Source organism: Trichosurus vulpecula, chromosome 5 (genome assembly GCF_011100635.1).
Source record: "Trichosurus vulpecula isolate mTriVul1 chromosome 5, mTriVul1.pri, whole genome shotgun sequence".
In the NCBI taxonomy this organism is placed as follows: Eukaryota; Metazoa; Chordata; class Mammalia; order Diprotodontia; family Phalangeridae; genus Trichosurus; species Trichosurus vulpecula.
Genome location: NC_050577.1, coordinates 194,057,683 through 194,072,773, shown reverse-complemented (window position 1 = coordinate 194,072,773; position 15,091 = coordinate 194,057,683). Strand labels below are relative to the sequence as shown.

General features: G+C 42.9%; 1 protein-coding gene across 1 annotated transcript in view; it reads right to left on the bottom strand.

The window, feature by feature from the left end:
- Positions 1 to 311: 311 nt before the first annotated feature.
- CD4 (CD4 molecule) overlaps positions 312 to 15,091 on the bottom strand; it is a 40,150-nt gene continuing 25,370 nt past the window's right edge. Inside the window, exons 4-10 of the mRNA XM_036761207.1 lie at positions 5,598 to 5,756; positions 4,680 to 4,928; positions 3,116 to 3,457; positions 2,329 to 2,553; positions 1,856 to 1,974; positions 1,166 to 1,233; positions 312 to 843 (exon numbers count right to left, since the gene is read on the bottom strand). Of these exons, the coding sequence (XP_036617102.1) occupies positions 834 to 843; positions 1,166 to 1,233; positions 1,856 to 1,974; positions 2,329 to 2,553; positions 3,116 to 3,457; positions 4,680 to 4,928; positions 5,598 to 5,756 (1,172 nt within the window). The 3' untranslated portion in view covers positions 312 to 833. The remainder of the gene's footprint in view (positions 844 to 1,165; positions 1,234 to 1,855; positions 1,975 to 2,328; positions 2,554 to 3,115; positions 3,458 to 4,679; positions 4,929 to 5,597; positions 5,757 to 15,091) is intronic.

Genomic DNA, 15,091 nt, shown 5'->3' with positions numbered 1-15,091 from the left:
AAATATGGAAAACTGTGTCACAGAATCAAGTATAGCCAAGTAACTAGGAATATAGGCACCCAACCCAGACCTTTTCACAAGTTTACAAACATAATTCTCGCCTTTCTCTGGGTCTCTACTGGCATCCATAGTCTGGCACATCAGAGGAAGAAAGAGAGAGATTAGTCAGTAAAAGCTTGATGAAGGGCCCAAGATCATGAGGGAGGAGGGAAGACAGTTAATCATATCGAACAAAAACTTTTATTAAGTGCCTGTTATGTGCCAGGCACAGTGCTAAGTGCTGGGGATACAAAAAGAAGCAAATAGCCGTATTTTCCCTCAAGGAGCTTACCTCGAGGATGAATATTTACTAGGCTTTGGGGTAGGGTAAGATGGAGATAGGGACACCCTGAGTATACACCCACAAGTTTATTTGGCTATTAGATAGAGCAGGGCAGAGTGGCCAGAGGGAATAAGCATAGACTCAGAACATTTCTAACGGAGGGGTATAAGAAGCTGGAAAATGCAAACCACAGACATCCTGTTCTCAGTCTCGGGATTGAGAGAAGTGCAATCCTGCCCCCTGCCCAAAGGCACGAGGAGATGAAATGAAATGTGGAGGCACATTGGCAGAGGAAGAAAGGGGTGCTTAGTCATCAGGTTGTGGATGCATCATGGGGCAGCAGAATACGGAGCAGGGTGCCACTGACAATGTCCAGGATTAGGTTAGGAAGGAGTTGAAATGTCTCAATCCTACATTCACCTTCCCTGCTCTTCCCAGTAGGCTGAGGTAGGGATGGAGGATTTTCACACATCAGGCAAGTCCATATTCAACTCTTCAAGCTACAGTTTTATTAAAAACGACTAGAGAGAAAAAAGGAATGAAGAAAGTTTAAGGGCAATTTGGAAAGTTCTGTGCTCTATTTCCTCTCTCTGCTACACACACATCTCTCCCCACCCCCATCCCTGTCTCCTCCTGGTATTCTTGGACTCCTTCACTGTGACTCTCATCTCCCTCCTTGGTCCTCAGTTCCCTCTCCCCTGGGATCTTCTCTTGCATTCATTTGCTCCGTCCTCTCCTGCATTCTGTTCATGTTCCTTACTCTGAACCCTAAAAATCCCTCAGTCCCTGCTCCATCTCCACCCTTACTTCAGAATCTTCCTGCTTCTCCCTTTTGTAACTTACTGGGGACACTGGCAGGTCTTTTTCTCACTCAGGAGCCGCCTGATCTGAGACATCCGCTCTGCTCGGCGCTGTCCAGGGAGAATGAGGAGAAAGGTGAGGAAAGGAGAGAGAGGCATGAAGGACTTGGGTCCATGAGACCAGAGTGCAGAATAGGGATATAGGAGGAGGTTTCAGACTAGAGGAGTTACTATTGCCAAGGCCATCTGGCCCATAATAAGCTTGCTGTTACTTCTTCCCTGTCTAGTTTGGATCTAGGACATTGGGATGGCGGGGAAAGCAGGTAGGAGGCAAGAGTAAGGAACATAAAAGCAATTATGAATTTTGCAAGATAAAAGTATTCATTCCCAAGCCTCCAATGCAAAGTATACAATCCCCTTTACCTCTCAGGGCCTCACATCCCTCATCCACTTAAATGAAGAGGTTAGGCTAGTAGATTTAGAACTGGAGGTAACCTCTCAAGGCCAGTTAGTCCAATCCCACCTCATTTTATACATGGGAAAATTGAGACCCAGGGAAGTTAAATGATTTGCTCTGGATGGCCTGCTACGTCCATTTCTGCTTTGATGTTCTATGGTTCTGTCATTCCGTTGGCTCCATAGCTTGACCATGGTGGGTCAGGAGAACTGGATGGGTGGATGTGTTAGGGAAGTGGTGGAATGTCTGGAGTAAAGTGGGAAGAAGTTTACTCACCAGCCTGTGCCTTCGTCTGGCACAACAGAATATACAGAGTCCAGAGAGAAGCAACAGGCTTGCTCCTGCACCCAGACTGATGCCCAGATAAAAGGGTAGGTTCCACTCCTGCTTTGGCACTGGAGGAGAGACACACACACAGAGGCCCTCTCACCTTCTAGGCCATAGTCTCAAACATCAGGAAGGATCCAGAAAAGGGAGGGTTGGAGAGAGGGAGCACAGACTACTAGGCTGGGAAATGGGACTCTTGGGTCCCAGCAGGAGGAAGTTAGGTGAGACCCCCAGGGAGGCAGAAGTTGCCTAAACTGTAGGATTGTGGGAGATTAGCATGGCTGAGTGGAATGAGCATTGCTCTTTGTGTTCTTATGAGAACTGAGCCAACCTGGAACGGGGGTATGGGGGGGTGTGGAGGAGCCGGAGGTGGCAGTGGGGGTGGGGGGGTTAGGGGTAAGGGGAAGGGAGCTTTTTCTTACTCAGTTTGAAGGAATCCGATTTAAGTAGTTTCTCAGACTGGTTTAGCAATTGGCATTCCCATGTCCCAGCCTTTGGCTCCTTCACCTCCAGCTGCCTTTGCTCCTTCGAGACCTCCTGGTTTATTTCTGTCTGGTTTTCTCGAATCCATCTCAGACTCAGCCCAGGGATTATGGGGCCCAGCACTTCACAGCGCAGTAGCTGATGTGGTGATTCCTGGGACACAGCTGAAGAGAGCAAGAGACAGAAACTGGGGACTTGGAATGGGGAGTGGGTTCCTATTCTCTCTTGGGGTATGAGGTAGGGATAGGATAACAGGGAAAACAAGTGTCTGCATTTAGGTAGCACTATATAATATTCAAAGCTCTGTCATTTGCATTGACTCATTTTATCCTCAACACAGCTATGTAAGGTGGCCCTGGGGGGAGCTATAATTCCCATTTGACAGAGAGAGAGAGAGAGAGAGAGAGAGAGAGAGAGAGAGAGAGAGAGAGAGAGGTGCCCAATATCACACAGCAGCAAGATAGAGAACTGGAATTAAAACCCAGAACTAAAACGTTCTGACTCTGATTCTGTGCTTTTTGGAGATTGCTAGTGAGGATAAGCACAAAGCAAGTTGTGGTTGAGGAATAAGAACACACCCTGGTTCCTGGAGTCTAGTGAGAGGCATGGAGGAGATTGACCATGGCTAGGCAGTTAGGTCCTTGGGGTCTCTACCCTGACTCTGGGGTGACCAGCTCTGTGGTATTAGTAAGGGAGGGGGTATGTGCTCAGCCCTCACCAGCTCACCTTTCATTACCACAAGGTTGACGTCCTGTTCCACGGTCCCCGAAGAAAACCTTAGTGAGAAGACTCCTGAGCCCGCATGCTGGGGCAAGACAGGGGAAAGAGTGATGGTGAGCGGGAACTTGGGATCACGATTGAAATCTGGAGCCCCATTTTCTCGAGTCAAGTCACCCTTCCACGAAAACTTGGCCAACTGTGGGGGAGAGGCAGCACTTTCCACCTGCCACTTCAGTTCTCCATTTGGCTGTTCTCTGTTCAGCTCCTGCTCATTTAAATTCAGACGGAAGGAGAATTTGGCGGCTTTGCCTGTCATCTTATAGAGGGTCTGGGAGGGTGATGTGAAACCTGTAGGTGGTGATAGAGACAGGAAGGGTAAGATCAGAGGAATGGAGTGGAGGTAAAGAAGAGGGAGAAGAGAATGGAAATAAGTTCAAACTCAGTCTAGTATTCAAGACTTTTCAAAACAATTTTTAAAAGACGTGATTATATTTATATATATACCTTTGCACTACTCCCCTACATGAACCCTTCCACTGAAGCCAAAGTGACTTAGTCATTATTCCCCCAAAATGCCGTTCGCATTTCTGTATACACCCACAAGTTTATTTGGCTATTAGATAGAGCTTGCTCATTTCAGTCCCTCTGCCCAGAATGTCCTTCATATTCCTCAAAGCTTATCTAGTCCTTCCTCCAGCCCAAGTCTCGCCTCTTCTAAGGAACCTTCCCCTCTCTCAGAGTCATTACTTTCTCTGAATCCCTGTAGAATTCTCCTATAGCATTCTCTGTAAGCGCAGCACCGTTTCCTTAGGGTTTGCCATCTTATTTACCTTTCTGCCCCACCCATCTCATCTCTCCTATAGATTCTAAACTCTATGAGGGCAGGGACCTGGTCTTCAGCCTCTTTTGGATATGCTCTGGAGCTAGCATCTAACTCTGGACTTAATCAATATTCAATAGTAGGTATTCACTAGATTTTTTTGATGCTAATGGAGTTGAGCCCAGCTTCTTACACATACTAGGTATTTGTGACCCTGGGCAAATCACCTAACCTCTTAGCAAACCAGACAACTGCCTAACACTTTAAATTGTCAGTTTACATTGGTAGATGGAATTTCTTTCCCCTTTGAGTTCAATATGCCAATAAAAAAAACAAAATTATTAAACAATTATTAAATAAAATTATTAAGTACTTATTAGATCATTAAATTATTAAACAAAACAACAACCAATTATTTTGAGTAGAATAATTAGAGTATGGGAAGGGGGGGTGTGGATGAAGAGAAAGGAAAGGATCCCCTCCTCTTCCCCTTTTCTGAGTTGTATAAGGTCAAGAAGCCACTAGAGCACTGAAGGTTTTTCTTTCTGCCCTTTTTTCCACACACTGACCCATCACAAATGTCAGATGGTGCGGAGAAGTAGGAAGAACAATGTCCATCTTGAGATCCCAAGGGACAAAGGTTGGGGGGGGGGGTGGAATGAAAAGAAGGGCCCTGAAAATCAAGATAATAGAAGCACTGGAAGTTGGTGGTGGAAAGTGACAGTAGAGGAAAGAACTTGCTTCTCTTACCAACTACTGTTAATCTGTTGCTCAATTTCAGGGTTTTGTCATTCACAGAGATGGTACAGACCCAGAGACCCCCTTCGTTGGGCCCCACTTTCACCAAGTTCAGAGTTTTCTTGTCTTGACTCAGGATCCTTTTTTTTTCATCTCCAGGACCACTCCATTCCACCTTGAGTGCAGGAAGGTTGGAAGAGCCGTGCAAGGTTAAAGTCACCTCGGCTCCAGAGAACACAGAGCCACTTGGGCTGGCAGTCACTGGCGGCGGGAGGGAGGAGGGAGCTCCAAGTTACATACACAGTGCACACCCAAACAAGGGAACAGACAGAAGCCCCAGAAGTTTTGTTTCAACCCGGACACCTAGCCCCTCACCCCCACCCACCATGCCACTTTTCTGGGTCCCCAAGATCTTCCCTCTCTGTGTCCTTTCCCTCTCTATCTTCTTTCCTCTATCCCTCCTTCTTTTCCTCATCTTTGGCCCTACTATTCTTTCCCTCTCCCTCTCATCCCAGTTTCTCTGTTCCTTTTATCCATGGATAAAAGAGAGAAGTGACCAGATGGGGCTGTGCGTGGAATGCTAGAATTCCAACTCCAGGAAGATAAGAGTTCAAATCCTGCTTTGAACGCTTAATAGCCTGTAAGACTCTGGAAAAGTTATTCAACTCAGTTTCCTCACACTTACCTCACACTGTTGTCAGGATCAAATGTAAGCATTTGTAATATATGTAAATAAATGTAGCGCTTAGAAAATGCTTTGCAAACCTGAAAGTATTATAGAAATGCTAGCTATTATTATGAGATTTTCTGAAAGGTCTCACTGGAAGCCAAGGTGCCTTCTGTTGGGAGGGGGAGGGGGAGAGGACAGAGACGGGAAGAATCTAGGGAGAAAGAAAGGGGGGGATATGCTGATTCTTTTCTTCCACTCACCCTTGAACACCAGGAGTTGGACTTCCTGCTTCTTGTTCTCCACCTCACAGAAGTAGGTCCCCGAGTCTGCCATCTCCAACTTTTTGATGATCAGAGGAAAGCTGCCCCCGTCCCATTGATTTGTTAAGGAATCCACTCTATCTTTCTTTTTTGTGTTTCCTTCAAATGAAAGAATATTTTTTTTCTCGATAGAGGAACACCGTTAACTATTATAATATGTTAAACACCCATGACATTTTTGCTTTGAGTCATCCGAAGATTACTGTCATCAGAGTGAGCTAAGGTGATGGAGAAGTGGGGGGAGAAAACTACTGAATTTTGAGTCAGAAGACCTGAGTTCAAATTCCAGCTCTGTATCTTGCTCCCTATAGGTGTGAATGTGACTAAATCACTTTGCTTCTTTGGGCTTCTGTTTCCTTATCTACAAAAAGAAGGGGTTGGGCTAATCATCGCTAATATTCCTTCCAGCTCCAAATTCTTTGATTTCCTTCAGTCCGAAGAATCCTCTACTTGTCATATTGGAAGCTCCATTTCTGTCTGTGGAATGAACTACATCTCTCCTAAACCAGAGGGAAAAAAGAGTTCTGGTATTCCTTTTTTTAAAAGTATAAATTGTAACAAAATTCAGTATGGGGTCTTCTTCTGGTGGATTGAGGCTTTGAGAAAGCCTTTGAACCCCAGAATTTGCCCCAGAAATATAGAGTAGAAGAATTAGCACCCCAGGGCCTTTGGGTTTCTTTTTCTTTTTGCTGTTCAGTCATGTCAGACTCTTTGTGACCCCACTTGGGGTTTTCTTGGCAAAGATACTAGAGTGCTTTGCCATCTCCTCCTCCACCTCATTTTACAGATGAGAAAACTGAGGCAAACAAGACCTGGCCAGGGTCATACTGTTAGTAAGTGTCTGAGGTCCAATTTGAACTCAGGAAAATGAGTTAAGGCCCAGCACTCTACCCACCGCATCTATAAGATCCTTTCACTACTAAACTCTTTTAAAAATTGTTTATTGATATCTTTTGTGTTTACATTACCTTCATTTCCAAATATACTGTTTCCCTCTTCCCAATTTAGAGAGCCATCCATTTTAATAAAAGAAGAAAAGAAAAGGAGAGGAGAAGGGAGGAGAGGGGAGGGGAGAGGAGGAGGTGAAAGAAGTAAGAAGGGAGAGAGGAAGAGGGAAGAGAGAAGAAAGGAAAGGAGATAAGAAGGGGTGAGAGGAGAGAAAAACAGAATAAATAAGAGGGGAGCGAAAAGCATTTCAGTAAAACTAATCGACACAACAATGATATTTGACAGTACATAGTTCCACATCATAGTCCCTACCTCTCTACAGAAAGGAGAGATGTACATTTTCTCTTCTGAGCCAACTTTGGTCATTCTGCTGCATTCAGTTTTTTAAAAACTTTTTTACAGTTATTTTGTTGTAGTCATTGAATATTTTGTTTCCTTGATTCTGTTCCTTCAATTTGCATCAGTTCATATCATACCATGCATCTTTGAATTCTTCTTATTCATTGTTACTTATTGCCCAATACTATTCCATTCCATCCATGTGCCACAATTTGATGTCACTGGCAAACTCTTTTTAAAAAATCATTTACACCCAGTTCCTTACCAGCTTATTCATTTTTTAAAGCCCTATTCAATGTGGTTTCCAACTCCACTCCTCTACTGAAGTTACTCTCCCCAAGCTTTTCTGTCCAATAGATCCAGAGCCTTACTGCTAAGTCTGATGTTCTTTTCTTAGATCTTGTCCTCTTTGGTCTGTCTACAGCTTTAGATGCTGTTGACCAGCCCTTCCTCCTGGATAGTCAGTCTCTCCTCCCTTGGCTTTGACACTTCTGTCACGGGGCTCTCCTCTGACCTGTTAAATGTCTGACTCTTCCTTTTTGGTGTTCTTTGATGAATCCACCTCTCATCTCCTTGATGGATATGTCCCCCCTGGACATTCTCCTGCATCCCCTTCTTTCTCTTCACTCTCTTCTCTGATTACCTCATCTCCTTCTAAGAGATCATCTCTAAGGAGATGTGAGATTTCAAAAAGACCTAGAATCTATGGGGTTCTCTGAGATCCATAATGCTCATTTGTAGCAGGCTAAATAAACACTTTACCTTCTCTTATCTAGAAACTTCCATACTCTATCTCATTTATCCAGGCGTTGTATGACAATTCCTAGCTTCTTCTCCCAGTCTGTGATATCAGCCAGAATCACTAGAGTTAAAAACCAGATCCTTCCCTATAAAACCCATGATCTTTCAGGCTTCAGTGAGGTACCTTGTTGTGAAAGTGATTTTAATCTCATCAATTTTCAAGATGTAATAGACTGTGGAGATCCTCTGGTGCTGAGGCAAAAGGCTGCCTCTCCAGAGGTCCATCAATGACTTCCCTTGCTCCTATCCTCCTTCCCCTAAAGGCTTAACTTGGGGGGTAGCGTCCTTTGTAAATCCTTCTCTGATGCTCTGAGCTGGCAGTGTTCTCTGCCTCCTCAGTTTATCTTGTATTATACTTATTCATTTATATGTCTACAAGTCAGTCAACTAGCATTTATTAATTTCCATAGATATACATAGATATATACATAGTCTCTCTTCTCTCTCTCCACACAATGCATACATATACACATAATATCCTGTACAATACACACATATACATATATTATACATATATACACATGTATGTATTACACAATACACATATATCCTATATATTTTGTACACATGTCATATACACATATGTATATATGATATATACCACATACACACATATTATATATTACACATATATGTGTGTATATGTTATGTACACATGTATATATATTATATATATACATATATATAATATATATTATAGACATATACAGTTATCTCTTCCACATTGCAACTTTCCATGTTGTGGTTTTGCTATATTGCGGGTCAGCATAAGAAATTAAATGGGAATCTTGGGAAAATTTTGCAAAAGTCACAGACGACATATGAAGGCTAGCAGACAGCACAGAAAAAGTTTAGACACTCAAAAATGCATAAAATATAAGTATGCTATTGTATACTATCAACATATTTTATCTTTTAATACCAAAATAATTCAGATTTCTTCTCTGGTACAAAGGAAGGGCCAAAAAATTTTACGCAGATTTTTCAGATTGGAGGGGGGTATGCCTCACCCCAACCCCCGCAATGTGGAAGGATAATAGTATACTATATCTTATGTGCACATTTATACAATTTACATACACATATAGACATACACATGGACACACATGTATGCATGGATACACACATATACATGCATGCATATATTACATATACACAATATACTATATACTTGTGTATATGCATGTGTACATATGTGTATAGACCTGCATATATACACACATATATACATGTGTATATACATATATAATATGTAATCTTGCACACATATTGCACAAGAACAAAAAGCTCAGCCCAGAGCAGGAGAAAGAGAATATACTGGATTGCCTTTGGGAAGCTGAATGATTTTTTAATGACCCCAAGCTTCTTTTGTTTTCACCTTGCCTTCATTTCCAAATCTGTCCTTTCGCTTCTATCCACATTGAGTCATCCCTTATAATAAAGACTAAAAAAAAGAAAGAAGAAAAACTAGTTCAGCAAAACTGACACATCCGCAGCAACTCTATAATCGAAGACAATTTTAATCACCAATCACATACAATGGATACTGATGCTCACATACTAAATTTAATGTACACAACATTTATGTATTTTATTTTTAATTTTATTTTTATTTCTATCTTATTTTTCTGTCACCTTCTTTTCCAATATACCCTCTCCCCCCATTCCAGTAAGCCATCAGTTGTGTTGAAGATTTAAAAAGGAGAAAAAAGGAACTCAGTAAAACAATCAACACATGAATGAATGAACAAAATCATTAAATTATTACTATGCAAAAAGCATTGAGGGGCAGCTAGGTAACACAGTGGATAGAGTGCTGGCCTAGAGTCAGGAAGACTCATCTTCCTGAATTCAAAGCTGACCTCAGACTCTTACTAGTTTGTGACCTGGGGCAAGTCACTTAGCCCTGTTTGCCTCAGTTCCTCATCTGTAAAATGAGCTGGAGAAAAAAATGGCAAACCACCCCAGTATCTTTGCCGAGAAGATCCCAAATGGGGTCACAGAGAATCAGACACAACTGAAAAACAATTTAACAACAACTAAGCACTGAGGATATGAATTAACAAAGCAAGACAGTCCTTGGTCTCAAGGAGATCACATCCTTATAGATGGAGATGACACATATTGGAGGTTTCAGCTATAGCTCAGATGGAAAGAACCAGTGACGGTCAAACCCATGGGACCTGAAGAGGTTATCAAGAGAATGAATGTAGAGGGAGAAGAGAAGGGGGCCTAGGACAAAACCATAGTTTGGTAACGTGATGTGGATGATGAGTCAACAAAGGAGACTAGGAAGGAATGGTAACAGAGTGAAGAGGAGAACAAGGAAAGAGTATCCAGAACAGAAAATGTCTCTTGGATTTTATTAAGACTCTTTAGTACAAGGCACTCTAAAGGAGAATAATTAAGCCTTCCCAAGTCCCCAATGGACTATATTGAATGGGGGATATGGGCAAGCAACCCAGAGGACTGCAAATATTTAACTGAGCAAAAAAAATAAGAGAAATGGACTGCAGCACTTCTCATGGAGCTGGCCCCTTGCTGAAGGACATGCATGACACAGCAACTCCTGATTGGTCAGTCCTTGGGGCTGAGGTTGCATTGACTGTGTTTGCACTAAAAATGATTGGAGATTGAACCAAGAGGAACCTCCCTCCTCAGCAGGCTCTGAGGATAGAGGAGAAAATCTCTGCTCATCTTTTGAGCAGGTCACTTTGGGATTCTGCCAGCTCTCCCTTGGACTGCCAACAATATAAGAAGGGGATTTTTCTCCCTCCCCCACTCACTGGCAGCAAGGCAGCCTGCAGTTTGAGCATATGGCAGTGAGAACATGTGCTTGCCTAGCTGAGCCTGAGACTGCACCTCAAGTCCCTGGATGCCTCCTCTGTTTTGTGTTTCTTTCCTGAGTCCAGGAATTCCAAGATCCTGAAGAATGGATATTTCCAGCCTTATGAGTTTGAGAATCCTTGGGTTCCTAAGTCAGTACCTACTTACTGCCCAACAGAAATGATACCTGCAGCTATACTGCTTCCCAGAGGAGGGTAAACTGGCAAGATCATTCTGAACTTGAGCAGATGAAAGACAGGAATAATGCTGGAGCCAGCTTCCAAGCCAATTGCTTAATTTCCATTGTGAGCATATACATCTCAGAAATCAGCAAATGCTATAAACGGGGCTTATTGTTTTGTTGATTGCCTGGACTTGAGGAAATGATGGAGAAAAATGTTTAATAATGCATATTAAACTTGAAACTGTTTACATCCCCCCAACTAGCTGTTAAACATTTACCAACACGCTCCTGGACCTGACTGGTCAGGAAATCTGGACCATCTCAAACTTTGCAGGTCTGAAGTGAAAGTGAGATATCTGTTTATTAGTCTCACAAAATGCCTTTTTCCATGAAATTTACTCTGAACAATGCCTGGCACATAGTAAATGCTTCTTTATTTGACCTTTTAGGAGACTATATGGGTATAGGTTGGATCTAGATTATTGTTTTATGTTTGTATTTGATAATGAGTGTCTATGATTTTTCTTTGTTTTGAGCATTTCTTTAGTGGAAGAGAAAACAAATAATTGTCCTATACATGAAACTCATTTTGTACCTAACAATTAAAAAGCCTACTGGACCCAAGGGGCAGAGATGCTTCCTCTTCATACTCTCCATTAAAGGGGCCTTGCACTGGACCTATACATGTGGTATGGATTGGATTCAGTCCAAGGGAAGCCTAATCACCTAAAATAGGGCAGACCTGGAGTCAGGAAAATTAGCCACAGACATTTAATAGCTGCGTGGCTCTGGGCAAGCCATTTAACCTCTGCCTCACTTTCTTCATCTGTAAAATGGGGATCACAACAGCACCTATATCCCAGGGTGTTTTTGAGGTTCAAATGAAATGCTATTTATTAAATACTTAGCACAGTGCCTAGCATATAGCAAGTGCTCAATAAACGCATGTTTCTGGCACATAGCAAGTAACAAATGAATGTTTCTGGCACATAGCAAGTACTCAATAAATACATGTTTCTGGCACATAGCAGGTGCTTAATAAATGCATGTTTCTGGCACATAGCAGGTGCTCAATAAATGCATGTTTCTTTCCTTCTTTTTTGAAAAGAAGTGACAGGCTCTTCTTGTACTCTATGGCTATTATGCCCCAACCCTGATTTTCTTAAACCTTGGGTTTGGCTCATGTCTAGAGTCTTCTTAAAGGGATAATAGAAAGAAAGTCAATATACAATATAAATTAGGTATGGGAGAAGCATTTATTGCCCTCGCATGGAAGAAATGGGAAATACATTTGGCTCTCCCTACCATGCATTGACAGAAACTTAAGCCTCCAGTGATAACTGGGGTCATGGCATGAGGTTGAGTCTTAAACTTCAGAACATGAAGCAGTTTTCAGGATTGCTAAATTGGAATTGCCACAAAGCGTCTCAGCTCTTCACTGTCTGAACAACTCTCTCCAGGGCCGTTGCTTCTAAAAGGCCAGGCCAGGGTTTGAGGCCCCCTCTGCCTTCCTCTTGGTGGATATCTTCTCCAATGCAGAACCTCTACATTGGAGAGAGGGAATTACTCCCACCATGACTGAAGACCCAGGATCTCTGGACCTTTCAAACTCATAAGGTGGCCCCAAGACTGGAAATGTTTATGTCAGGATGGCTGCTGGGTGGGTCATCAGTTGGATGAGCAAAGAAGCACAAAACAGAAGGGAGAGCCTGAGCCCAGGCTCAAGCCCAGCTAGGAAGCTGGTCTGTAAGCCCAAGCAACTATTGGAAGCAGTTGCCATGCTTCTGGGGCAGAGAAAAGCCACATGTCCCAACTCTCTCTTCACCTCCATAGGAAGTCCCAGAGTTGCACGATGCCATCTGGAGGATCAAAGGAAGAGAATGACAAGAATGGATTTACTCCCCCTTTTAAAGGTCCACTGAGTAAATAGCTTTCCCTGCTCAGCAGCTGATAAGGGGATTGCTTGGTCATCAACCAAATGTCTGAATCCTTAAGGCATGAGTCATCAGAAAGCAGCTTGGCTCATGGTCTTCCTCTTGATCTTACTACTTCCCCTCATACTCATGTAGCCCAGTAACCAGCTGATGGCTTTTCATCTCTCTGAATTGTTTTTCCCTAGGCCCAAAGAGAGGACTTAGGGAGAGAAAGACTGGAAGAGCAGTGCTTTCTGATGTTCCTGGCATCAGAAGATGATTACCCTTACACCCTCCCTCATCTCATCCTTCCCCCAAATCCTTCAACAGGATAAAGGGATGCCCTCTGTATGTTGAAGCACCCTCTTTTCCCTTTTTATCTTCTTCCGTTCTCTGACCTCTTAATTCAGACTTCTGGGAGAGGCTCAAGATGGGAACAGTTGGTGTGACTGTGGACCACACAGAGAGAAAAGGACTCCACTGTGAACAATGCCAGACCAAAACCTTGGCAAGGATCAAGGTGGCCGGGGGAAGGCATCACATCAAAGAGAGATTCCAATTCTTGTAGTAGAGAGACAAGGGCCAAGACCTATGAGGAGAAAAGAGCCAGGCTGAAACCACCACCTATTATGGTGGACTCCAGGTGCAGAAAGAAGCATAAATGGTCAGATAATGGCCAGTATATTGACTTGTTTTATTTAGTTATACTTTGGTTGCTAGGGAGGGTTCTATTTTAGGGGGTAAGGGACTAGGGAGGAAACAACTCGAAGTGACAGCAAAAGAACAATAAAACATTAATTTAAATTTTAAAAAAAGAAACATGGGAAGATACTAAAAGGAAGTGGAGTAATTGTAATCACCAGTCTTGGGCCTGGATGTTGAAACATACCTCCCACATCTTGTTAGAGAACTGGGGGAATATGGATGTGGAATGCTTCCTATATGATCAGCCTTGATGATTGTGCTAGTTGGTGTGTTTAACCATGCTTCTTTTCTATAGGGAAGAGTTCACTAGGGGTGGGACTGAAGTGGTATAACACAGAAATGATAGTGAAGTTACAAAAGAGAAAGCATCAATTAAAGTCCAAATGTGTGTGTGTGTGTGTGTGTGTACATATATTCGTTGTTGTTGAGTCTTCTCAGTCATGTCTGACTTTCCGTGAACCCTATTTGGGGTTTTCTTAGCAAAGACACTGGAGTGGTTTGCCATTTCCTTCTCTAGCCCATTTTACAGATGAGGAAACTGAGGCAAATAGGCTTAAGTGACTTGCCCACACAGTTAGTAAGTGTCTAAGGACAGATTTGAGCTCAGATCCTCCTGACTCCAGGGCTAACCCTCTATCCATTGTGCCATCTAGCTGTCTCATATGTGTATATACACATACATACAAATAGATGTATACAAACGCATATTTTGGTCCTCATTCTACTTGGCCTCTCTGTGGCTTTTGAAACATTCTCCTGGATACATTGCCTAATAATCAGGTCCATCCCAGCTCCTTCCTCAACACCAACTCTCAACATCTTCCTCTTATTCCTCACTAAAGACAGCTCAGTGTTCTACCAGCTCGAAGGCTGGTCTCCTAACTTCCCTGATTCTTTCCCCAACCTCCTTCCTCCTGACCATCTTCTTTATTCTATCCCTACACCTCCAGTAGCCATGCATTCCTTATCCCAGCCTCCTTGCTTCCCCTGCCACACCTCAGCACAGTACTTGCTACCCTAGTCATCTGCCTCAGCTCTGCAGAACCTAAGGCCAGCCTTCTTCCTTTTGTTTCCTTCCTAACAAAGTAGACTCACAGATTTACAGCTGGAAGGGGCCTCAGAGATCCAGCTCCTTCAAGGAAGAAAGGAATGGGGGAAGGAAGGAAGAAAAGAAGGAGGGAAGGCAGGAAAGGCGATAGGAAAGAAAGAGAGAAGGAAGGAAGGAAGGAAGAAAAGGAGGAGGGAAGGAAGGAAAGAAGGAGGGAATAAAGGAAGGAAGGAAGAAAAGAAGGAGGGAAGGAAGGAAAGGAGATAGGAAGGAAGGAGGGAAGAAAGGAAGGAAAAAAGGAGGAAAGGAAGGAAAGAAGGAAGGAAGGAAGAAAAGAAGGAGGGAGGATAAGAAATGATGAAAAAGGATGGTTTCAATGAAATATCAAAAGGCCTATTTGAACTCATGAAGAGTAACATGAAAAAGAATGAGAATAATTTATACAATAACAACAACATTGTAAAACCAAACAACTTTTAAAGACTTAAGAACTCTTATCACTGCATGGTTATAACCAAGCAGGATTCTAGAAGACAGATGATGAACCATGCTGCCCCTCTCCTTGCAGACAGGTAATGGACTCAAGGTGCCAAATGAGAGATACTTTTTTTGGATGTGGCCAATGAGGAAATTTGTTTTGCTTAACTATGCATATTTTTATACCCCCCCC